This window comes from Scomber japonicus, chromosome 3 (genome assembly GCF_027409825.1).
Source record: "Scomber japonicus isolate fScoJap1 chromosome 3, fScoJap1.pri, whole genome shotgun sequence".
In the NCBI taxonomy this organism is placed as follows: domain Eukaryota; kingdom Metazoa; phylum Chordata; class Actinopteri; order Scombriformes; family Scombridae; genus Scomber; species Scomber japonicus.
This window is the reverse complement of record NC_070580.1, coordinates 10,752,029-10,763,058: the sequence shown is the minus strand read 5'-3', so window position 1 is coordinate 10,763,058 and position 11,030 is coordinate 10,752,029. Positions and strand designations below refer to the sequence as shown.

The 11,030-nt window shown below is 41.0% G+C and overlaps 1 protein-coding gene and 1 non-coding gene across 2 annotated transcripts; one reads left to right on the top strand and one right to left on the bottom strand.

Moving 5' to 3' along the window:
• Positions 1 to 1,542: 1,542 nt before the first annotated feature.
• LOC128354994 (protein kinase C delta type-like) lies at positions 1,543 to 10,532 on the bottom strand. Its single transcript, XM_053315128.1, has 16 exons — positions 10,420 to 10,532; positions 9,936 to 10,208; positions 7,519 to 7,687; positions 6,460 to 6,491; positions 6,253 to 6,338; positions 5,748 to 5,877; positions 5,514 to 5,614; positions 5,314 to 5,395; positions 4,962 to 5,089; positions 3,984 to 4,157; positions 3,642 to 3,733; positions 3,454 to 3,516; positions 3,162 to 3,300; positions 2,664 to 2,852; positions 2,346 to 2,474; positions 1,543 to 2,195 (listed from the first exon to the last, which is right to left on the bottom strand). Exons 1-16 carry the CDS (start codon positions 10,526 to 10,528, stop codon positions 2,037 to 2,039), a joined length of 2,055 nt encoding a protein of 684 aa, XP_053171103.1. The 5' UTR covers positions 10,529 to 10,532; the 3' UTR covers positions 1,543 to 2,036.
• Positions 9,435 to 9,506, top strand: trnae-cuc (transfer RNA glutamic acid (anticodon CUC)). The gene has a single exon. It is a non-coding gene; the product is annotated as a tRNA-Glu (tRNA).
• Positions 10,533 to 11,030: the final 498 nt, after the last annotated feature.

The window sequence follows — 11,030 nt, the reverse complement described above, 5'->3', positions numbered from 1 at the left end:
TATACATAAATAAGGTTTAGTAAATAAAAAATATGATTAAAAAAAAATCGCTTTTTTTGGGGTCATGGTAGCTATTTAACGTGGCAATTTATGTGGGGTCATTTTAATTTTTGAAGGGTCTACAACTTTAATGCTGCATTGGGGCTCAGGGATGTTTGCATAAAGCCACATTTCTCATCAACTTGAAGAGGTTTATTGCTCGGTGCAGGTGGCTGTTTTTTGCGTCATGTTTGGGGTTTGGTACCTGTCCTGTCTAGATCCTGCAGTCAGCCGGTGGGACATTGCTGGGGACAGAGGATGAGGACAGGTCGTAAGCCGTGCGCACTGCAGGAATGTCTCTTCGCCTTTCTCATACACGTTACACTGGGAGAGGCAGTTATAGCACCTGACCGGTAGATGGCGGTAAAGCATGACAGGTCATACTAACAAAATCCCTGTGGCAGTTGGAAATATTGTGCTGGCCTTGCACAAAACTTCATATATTATGTGGTGAAGTGCAGCAGAGGCCACGTAAAAAAAAAAAACCCAAAACAAAACACAATAGAAATATGAAATATGGAAAATCACTTAATCTGTGACCAGAGTGCCACACCATAACAGCTGGAATGCAGTGATTAGCACAGGAATTCCTTTGGTATGCAACTCTACAATAGGATTTTTGTTAGTGCACATACAACTGCATGACATACAAGTCTGAAATGCAAAACATACTTTAGGTGGACAATGACTGACAGTAATATATTTATTTATTATCAGATGTAAAAGATTAGGAGAGTAAAAAACAGTACACCCATAATTCACAGACAATTCATGGTAACATACATATTATTTTCAATTAAACAGCACTATTATCTTCATGTTGAAAGTCCTACATTCAAGTAATTTAACATATTTATGTCCCAACGGTTACAGTAAAATGCCCATCCCTCCCACACACAATAACACATCCTTCAACACATACACATGTACAGGTATGGTACCATAACATTGCTGCAACTTCTTCCAGTACGTCTGATAATGAGTCCAAAATAGCTGATGTGAGAACATTAATATTATGATATCAAAAGCTGGTTGCTATGCGCTATAGTTTGATGTACAGCTTGAGGTTTGAAACCAGTGGCACACAATAGCCAAGATGACTGACATGTAAAAATCAGTATACATTTTTAAAAAAGGGGGGCATTTGTTTATTTAGACACTGGGGCTTACTTGAAGCATCTCCAGTTTCCCAAGACAGTGCAGTGAGTGGGGGGAGTTTGGGGGACTATTCAGCTGCATAATAACCTTTCTTTAATTCAGAGGAATTTAAATTCTCCTTCCCTTTGTATAATTCTTTCTGTGGTGCACATATATGACTGCCAGAGGGATCAACTAAGGATTCATTCATCGACAGACAATGTTGCTGAGTACAGCAGCACACACCCCCACACTTATATGTGGTAAAACACATAATTGAATGTAATGGAAGGCATACAGTAGGCAAAGCACACAGGGTGAGAGTGCATAGGTACCAGTGAACAGAACTCTCAAGTTGCATGTGCAATGCATGTATATACAGTATATATGTGTGTAACTAAATGAGGGCAACATGCTTGTGCCTGTGAGTTTAAATTAGAGGATACAGTACATTTGATGATTTGTATAGACTCAAGGTGTGATCACAAAGAAACATTTTTACAATTTAAAATAAAAAAAGACAGAATGCATTATTGACTATCCTCCTTCAGCATTGACTATGGTAACGCTGGTATCTTAAGTATCTCCCTTAATTTCCTGGAGTGTATTACTCCTTTTTACACCTACACGGTTTGACAGCTGAGACAGGATCATTCATTTAGGTGCCTATCAAACATCCTGGTATCATCTTATTCTCCGATAAGACAAATTCAAGAAGTCATTGTAAAGCCCAAAGCTTTTTATGTTGTTGTTATCCATCCAGTTGAACTTAGACCATATGAGGATAAAGGGAATAGGATAAGAGTTGATTTCATAGTGCAGGGCTATGACCGTGTTCCCAGGGCAGCCATTGTGTCTTTTCATTTGGTTATCATGGTTTCCAGTCTGGGGTTGATGAAGGAAAAGCCAGCGAACGCTGCCTGGTCCATGGAGTCGATGAGGTTCTTGTCGGCGTGGGAGAGGCGCGGTTTCTCGCTCAGAAACTCTCGGTCAAAGTTGCTGCAGTCACTGGGGGATTTCTATGGGTGGCGGGATTTCAGTTAGGTCAATATCACAATATCAAAAAACATACTGGAAATAAATGGCATCCCAGATGCATGCAAATATGTTTACACACATGGATTTCAGATGCAACATTGTTTGTACAGAAAAAAAGATCAGACTCATACCACTTTTGGCTTGAAAGGGGGGTCCACTTCTCTCCTCTCCAGAGCTGGCCAGTTGATAGTTTTGAAGAATGGATGTGCACGGATGTCTCCCACAATACCCAACCTGCGACTGGGCTCTCGCTCAAACAACTGAAATAATGATGATAAAGAGAACGAGAAAAAGATGACAACTATTTTAATAACAACTCAAATTAACTCCCTGTAATGTTGTGATAAGGAGGAAAGCATGTACTGACATCCAGATATGCATGGTGTAAACAATGTCTTGGCCTATATGGGACAAAGTACGCCTGATAATGTAAGTATACTGTTAATCACCAGTTCAATCATGTTCTTGGCCTCCTTGGTTAGCCACCGAGGGTAGTGGGGGGTGTCAGATCTGATGGACTCAAATAGCTCATCCTCATCATCGCCTTGGAAAGGTGACTGACCAATCAGCATCTCGTACACCAGCACACCGAAAGACCACCAGTCCACTGAGAAGGTATACTTTTGCCCCAACAATATCTGAGGAGAGACAATTTAATAAGATACATCTGTCGTAGATGGGAAGCACCCAGCTGTTGTTGGCCAACATTGCAGACAGAAGGCAAGTGAATGATTTAATTTGATGTAGACATTGCAACACTTCCTAGCAGCCACTAGGGGGTATACAGACTGTGACAGAATGAGGGACAGCACGTTCAAGCAGAGATTCACATTTTAGAATAATAATTCTCAAACTAAATTGCAGAGTAAATATGGTTTAAAGATTTTAATGGAAAAGTGGTGGTATGAAAACACAAAAGGTGCTACCAACCAGGTCGTGAAGCTTACCTCTGGGGCGATGTAGTCCGGTGTCCCACAAAACGTGGTGGCCCTGACCTCTCCAAACACGTTCTCTTTACACATGCCAAAGTCTGCGATCTTTATGTGTCCATCCTTGTCCAGCATGACATTGTCAAGCTTTAGATCTCTGCAGAAAGACACAGAAAAAAATATACACAATGTAATACAACACAATAGTTCTGTTACAATATATGAAATACTGTTGTCAAACATCCAACAACGGAGTCTGTTCCAGTTTGCTGCAAACATATTACAGACACTAGTACAAAGTGGCTGTTACCTGTAGATAATTCCTTTTGAGTGGAGGAACTGCAGTCCCACAACTATCTCAGCAGCATAGAATCTAAAGGTTGGGATAGGACAAAAAAACATTTAACAGTTACTGTGACTAAAACCTAATGGTATAAATCAGAATTGCTGCATTATTTGTAGTTCCTTATATGGAACTATACATCACAGTGTACTCACGTGGCTCTGTTGAGATCAAAGCGGCCTTTGTCTTGGATGTGGAACATCAAGTCACCTCCATTCAGGTACTCCATTACAAAGAAGAGATGCTCCTGTGCGAACAACACATTATTGTCAGCTCAGTGTTGCAGACATAGAAAAACGCATGAATGACAGAATGACAGAGGATGAGAGAGAATGGATTCAGATAAGGGGGGCTGAAAGGGAGGTCTTCATCAACAACTGATGGTCTAGTGGTCAGGGAAATGTCGCTCCTACTGCCTCAGCCCAGGTTTGATTTCCTGTCGAGGGACATGTTTTTACAGCTTTTACTAGTAGACATGTCTATAGATGTAAGCTTACTTTAGACTGGAACGTGGAGTAGAGGTGTGTGAGGAAGGGGTTCTCCCAGGCAAGGGACAGGACTCTCTTCTCGACCATTGTACACTCCACGTCATCATCCATGAGAACGACATCCTTCTTCAGTACCTTCACAGCAAAGTACTGACCCTGCCCTTTTAGCTCTGCCAACAGCACCTGAAGTGTCAGAGCCAATTAGAGTGAGTTGTTTATCAATGTGATCACACCAGCCCCATTCACATAAAGTAAGCACCCATCCTGTACCTTTTATACAAATAGATGACTGTTTCCATGACAAGTGTGGCCCCACAAAAGATCTTTAATATTTTATTGATTAACATTTAAATGATTAGTAGTTTGTTTAGTTTCTGTTCATACTATTCATACTATTAGTATGAATAGTTCACATGTCCAAGTCCATCATGTCCATGAATTCTGTTTATGTATGCATTGTCACAAAAACTTAATGCATTTTATGAAACTGTAGGCTGATAATCCTTAATGAGTAAGCACTGAAATGCCCGGGGCAGGGAGGTGTGGGCTTTGCTTAAAGCATGCATGAGACTCACTAAAGAGCGCATGCAATATATACAGCCGATCCCGGTTCGAATCCCAGCCAGAGGTTCTTTGCTGCATGTCACACCCCCCTCTCTCTCCCATGTTTACTGTCTGTCTGATAAATAAAGGCATCTATGCTGGAAAAAAATCTTTAAATAAAAAAACCCCATTACAGATATGGTACATTTCTGTCTGTCTTACTGCCTTTTTCATGATTATATTTGGTAGGTAATGTTCATCTACGGGTCAACATTCACATGTGGACAAATTTCGGAGGAATGTCTTTTTTATTTTGCTGTTTTATGTGTGATGTTATTGGTACAGGCAAGTTTGTGCAATGCTCAGTCTTTCAGTTTTGTGTCAACACAATCATGTCATGATACATTTAGAAAAAGGTTTAGAGATGGGGAGCACAAAGATTACCTTGCCAAAGCTTCCTTTGCCCAGCACTTTGAGGAACACCAGGTGGGTCATGGTGAGGCGTACTTTGGGAACTGTACGTGGAGCTGGGGTTGGGCTCAAACCTTCGCGAGGCTTGCCATTGCTATCTGCTATAGACATGCACATTTGCAAACAGAGCAAATTACATATGCAAAGCTGAATGCAAAGATGCATGCAAACTCATACAACAAAGATTTGAGAATGTAACTTAAGACAGATTATCAACAACAATACCTCATATATTTTACCTCCAAAGATAGAAGTTGATTGATGTAAAAAAAAAAAAAAACAATAACTTAGAACTGTACAGTGTGTTACAATTAATATATCTTACCAGTAGAGTCTGCTGTTGGTCTTGGGACGTCTTGGTAGATCCCAATATCAGGCGTGTTTGGATCAGACTTCTTCATAGATTTCTAGGGAGGAAAAAAATGTTTGTTGAAACATTCTTGATGATTTACATCCACAAAAAATAATTTGTACATCATCTTTTAACACAGTTTTTTATAATATGCAGTTTTTCACTATACAAACCTGGCTGACTTGAGATAGAGCCTCGGCCAGTAGTTTCTGGTTGATTCCACACAGATTGGCCACTTTCGTCTGACAATAACTATGTGTGTTCATGCCGCAATCTGGTCAGAGTTATGAAAGATGGATTAATGAAGCGGAGGAGGGGAATACAATGAAAGAGTAAAATATCAGAGGAAGAACAGAGGGTGGGGGTTGGGCTGATATAACACAGTACAAATAAAACATTGGATTCACCTTCACATTTAAGGCCCTGTTTGTAGAGACCCCATAGCAGACTGCCACAGTGATCACAGAAGGTGGGGCTCTTGTAGTTATAGAACTTGAAGCGATGCGGCATATCAATCTTGAAGCGTTCTTTCTGGAACTACAAACACACAGAAATCCATTAACTACACAGAAAGCTGCTATCTGATAAATAAAGCAGACAGACTGAACACTGCTTTTGAGTGACAAGTAGAGTCAATATTCAATCAATACTTGAGCACACATGTCAATTGATTTGAATATGAATATAATATTAACATTCCCTGTAAACTTGGCTATGCCCTGTTTGGTTAACCAAACAATATTAACCAAATTATTGAGTGAATTTCATAATGGTGAATAAGTCATAAAATCAAGCAGGGCAAATTTGAACCATAGCTGGGAAAATAAATGAAAGCTATTACTGTAAAACACAACGGCAGTTCATTGTCAGTGTTTGATCTAAGGTCATGTTTTGCATGCAAACTTTTCTCACCACAGTGTCTCGACTGTTGGCTGCTGTTCCAGTGCACCTTCCAATGATTTTTTCGATGCATTTCTTGTGGATTGCCGCATTGCATTCTGGGAGAAATAAATGATCAAATATCGTTGTAATTGTGATGTGACGATTCATTGAAGTTACGAAATGTGCAAAAGGGCAAAATGTGATAGAAATGCAGATAGCAGTTAGGAAAACACTCACGTCTGCACTTGTAACCTTGTTTGTTGAGCCCCCTGTATGGGAGAAAAGAGAATTAATTAAGGGTTTTAATGTGTTGACAGAGCAAAAATGTTTTCTTCCACTGGTGGAAAAAAGACAAATACTGCTGATATTGGGACTATTTACTTGAGATGGTTTTCTTTAGTGTGTTTTGTGGTTATAACCGTGATATACTGTACTTAGCATGAGTTTCCAAGCATGAATGAAAGTTTACAGTCTCCTTAATTCAACAATCACCAAACTACATATGTAAAAAAGCAAGAGAGACCTGATACTAGCTGAAACAGCAATGACTCAGGGTTTTTATATTTGTTATCAGCATAACTGGAAGTTATCTTGCACATCTTTGGTCATGAGAGTGAAACTTCACCCTGCATAAAAATGTCCAGAAAATACGTGGACATGCTGTTGCACACACTAAAGACAACATCAGACTTCCTCCTGTCTGTCTCTACAGGGGATAGATTATACTGTACTTTGGAAAAGAGGGGAGGAGTTTGGCTTACAGGTTAGAGTTGCTGACATAGTATGAAAACAACATGACAGCCTTGTGGGATTTCCCTAGACAGTGACTCACTCTCACAATAGAAACCCTGCTGTGCTAACGTTAACATTATTTAATAATCTAACATTACTACACCCCCTGAATTAGTAGCGGTTCTAGGAATACGAGAACCGCTACTAATTGGTCTTTTGAGGAGCAGCCATGGGGGGCTGGACTTCTTATTGGGCAACTGATGTTTTTGTCTCATTTTGTAACCAGAAAATATACAGTGGGTGACAGAACAAATGGTGTGTAATTATCACAGCTGTGCCCCTGGCATCTTAATAAAAACACAACGTGAATTCTAATAATTAGACATCATGATCAAACAGAATAGGATTAGAAATAACTTCCTTAGTATATCCCTAGAGCTGACATGCACTCAAAGCATACTGAAGAGGAAAGTGAAAGTTTTGATATGCTAACCAGCTAAAGTACAGAAACGTAAAAGACACACAAACGTTACAGATGTAACGTAACAAAGGCTGGCATCTCACCAGAGGAACTCTCTGCAGACGGAGCAGAAAGTGGGCTGGCCAAAGAAGGTGGCACAGAACTCGTGGTTTTTGATGAAGTGAACTTTGGGCTGCTTGAAAGCTCCTCTCCTTCTGTTGAGGGTTGTGAATCCATCTTCAGGAGAAACCTTCACTGATGGCTGTGATGCCGCTGAGGGGAAACATGAATTTACACATACATTTAAATGTGAAATGGCTCTATTTTTATTCAAATCCTAAGACTACAAGAACAAAGCAAACATGTTTGTATTCTCCAGTTTCTAAAGACAAGAAAGAATGACATTAGGGATGAACTACCTGATTTGTTTTTACAACCTAGACACATGCTTTATTGATCCTCCCAAAATGACAACATTTTAAGCATTATCATAAATCAGCTCTAAATGCCAAGGAGCATTTTGTCTTAGCTAGGGAAGGAAGCCAAAGGCGCTGCTGGTAAATGGAGGGTAAACATAGAAAAATATCCTCCTGGATAAGCGGCTCCGGCTGACGCATGTCAACAGGGTGGGGTCAAAAGTCACCCAGAGAAGGCAGTGAAAGACGCGTGAGAGAGGTAAACAAAGAAAACAGAAACTCTGGAAGACAACCAAAAGATAGGGAGGGTGGGTGGTTTAATGGGAGGGAGATAAGAGGGAGAATACAAAAACTGAGCTGCCTTAAAGAGACAATTGACAGACAGGGAAAACTGAGGGAGATTCATTAATTTCCTCTCTGCAATTCTACTGACAGATGTTCGTGTTTGGACGGTGCTTCGGTGAGCTGAGTCAGTGGGAATGGGAGCGAGAGAAAGAGAGAGAGTGAGAGGGTAAGAAGGAGACAGACAGATGAGGCATACACCGTTGAGGGCTGCTCACACGCTTAAAAATACTCTGGGTTGCTTTTCAGGAAACCTGTGGAGTGTGTAGGAAGGAGCTGATAGAGTATGGAGCTCTTTCATAACCCCCCCCCCCCCCTTCCGATCCCGAACAGTGAACCCCGGCTGTGCCACTCCCACACAGAAACTCCCTCTGAACAGAACCAGTGTGTAAATCTCACCCAATCTTGCACCAAGTTGGCAGACAACTAGCACTGCCATGGGTTAGCTTCCCTGCCTGGGGTGGTGATCAAGCAACTGAGTAAAACACTGCCAGTCAGCACTGCTCTGCTTCACTTCTGCCTAACAGCTGAAGTGAAACCAAAATAGTTTTTTGGAAGATAATAATGATAGTAATATAATTAATATTAATAATACAATAGAATATTTTTTGGACTTTTTTGGCTACCAATGGTGGATATTTTGTGCAGCTATTCAATATATTTAAGAATATTCTGTGTTTCCCTTGCATTCTTGACAGGCTAGGAGAGATTACAATATAATAAAACACACTTAATATTCTGTATGTGTTTGGCTAACTCCAGTCCCAAGGAACACGCTGATATATCCTAACAAGAAAAATACACTTCTTATAACATATGTTGAGCCATCATCTTTGTTGCAGTCACTATCTTAGTGATACAGCAAGTCCTAAGGCTGATTTCCTACATGACCTTGAGTCACTGTAACGCTGTGTAGATAGCCACACCTGCCGTCACCTGACAAAGTCATTGTGAAATATAGATTGAGCAGTAAACATTGACAGCTTGAGGAAGGCAGTCGCTCCAGTGCAACTCTACACTCCTCTGCACTAGTCCCATAAGACCCACACTAGTTAACATGGTATGCTTTGGTTGTGTGTGGCAAATGCATGGAGATTAGCACTAAATGGAGGATCCCTGCTGCCAGTAGAGGGCATTATATGTCAACACTAGAGCACATTATTTTCTGCGGGTGTCCATGGGAGAGGGAACAGGGAGGGGGAAGGGATTTTTTTCCCCCCAACAACTGGAGGCAGGCTATCCTCTTACATGAAGAGCATCATTCCCTGGTGGTCTAGTGGTTAGGATTCGGCGCTCTCACCGCCGCGGCCCGGGTTCGATTCCCGGTCAGGGAACTCTGTTTTAAAGGCCCTGTGAACATACTTCCTAGAATCAACTTTTTACTTTAAGCAATCAGCTTCTCCTACAAGAACTCAAACTATCTGGTGAAGCACTTTGGTTATTCCACAAGAGAGATTGCTTATGTGTCTGTGCTTTTCTTTGAACTGAGCTGTGTTCAGAGAAAAGGTGATCACATATTTCACATGAAAAGGATTTAAAAATATTTGAATATAAATAAAAGTGATGACAGTTAAGTGAGGTTGTTTGCTTAAATTGCTAAGCCACTGTCAATAAAATCTGAACAAACCACACCCACTCAGTCCTGAAAAGCAGATCAGCTTTTTGATAAACTCTTTGCTAAACCCCTCATAAATAATACTGGATTTGTTGTTGTTGTTTATTACTCATAAATATTCAGGGACTTTAGGATAATGCAGTTTTACCTGCATCACTGTCCTCCAGGAAGAACTGCACAACCATCTGGACCCTCCCAGAAGGTTGCAGGTCCATCCAGAACTCGACACGGCCAGTGGTCTTGGATTTCTTACAGCGTTCTGCCAGTACAGACACGCCAACTGTAGCCTTGGCCAATGGCTCCTCATTACTTTGCATGAGGATCACTTCTAGGACACGCCCCTCATAGATGTGAGCATCAAAACTGGACTTCCAAGCTGGATACATGGTGGGCTTCCTCTGGACCAGGGTCTTGCCTCGCTCTGTGAAAGAAGACTGGGATCAACTTGGGGGAGCAAAACATCTTTACTTTTCCCCTCTTTGTGGAAGTCACTGCAAAGTTACTCATGGACTTTGAAGCCCAGCAGATGGTGGCTGTTAGAGCAATTAAACCCAGAGCGCCTGGCCTACTTATTGTGCCACTCCCATCTAGATGAAGTGATAACTTACATGCGTATGTGCACCTGTACATACCTGTGTTGACAGACTCCTTCATCTTGATGGCACAGATGGGAGTGTCAGACTGAGGAGGCAGAACGCCCACATCATAAGCATTGAAGGTGATACGCAGGAAGGGTGCCATGGTGACCAATCACCCAAGCCTCCTATAACAGACAGACTGGCAGTTAGTACTTCTCCCACAGACACATGTTCATCGTGTAACCGGATTGCTTAAGTCCTATTCTTGAAACAAGCAGGAAGAGAGTCAGTTCCTAATAGTGTCCTCAGATCGGAACAAGAGAGGAAGTAGAAGTTTCCAATTTAAAACATGACTCTGGAAACTACCTGCCAGTTATAAAGAAAAAAAGAATCCAAAAATGTGCACATGGGAGCAGGATGAGGAAATTAGACAGAGAAACAGAAAATCCACATTTCACATTTCCAAGAAAAACAAAAGTGACAGTGATAGGAAGAAAGACAAACAGACTAAACTATAAACATTGGAGCCATGTTACTGTTTTCACATTGATTTTTGTAGTGATTTTTGAATGATTGATTACTGATTTTTTGTGTCTATTCCCAGTCCCTGATTGTCCCCACTTAGTTGGCTGTATACATTTGTGTCTGGGTCATTTAAAAAAAAA

Excerpts from the sequence above, each read along its gene's own strand:
- LOC128354994 (XM_053315128.1), bottom strand. The coding sequence starts at position 10,528 with ATGGCACCCTTCCTGCGTATCACCTTCAATGCTTATGATGTGGGCGTT. Across the intron at positions 6,492-7,518 it reads GTCTGCAGAGAGTTCCTCTG|GGGGCTCAACAAACAAGGTT; the intron begins GTGAGATGCCAG and ends TCTCCCATACAG. Across the intron at positions 2,475-2,663 it reads CCAAGAACATGATTGAACTG|TTGTTTGAGCGAGAGCCCAG; the intron begins GTGATTAACAGT and ends TCATTATTTCAG.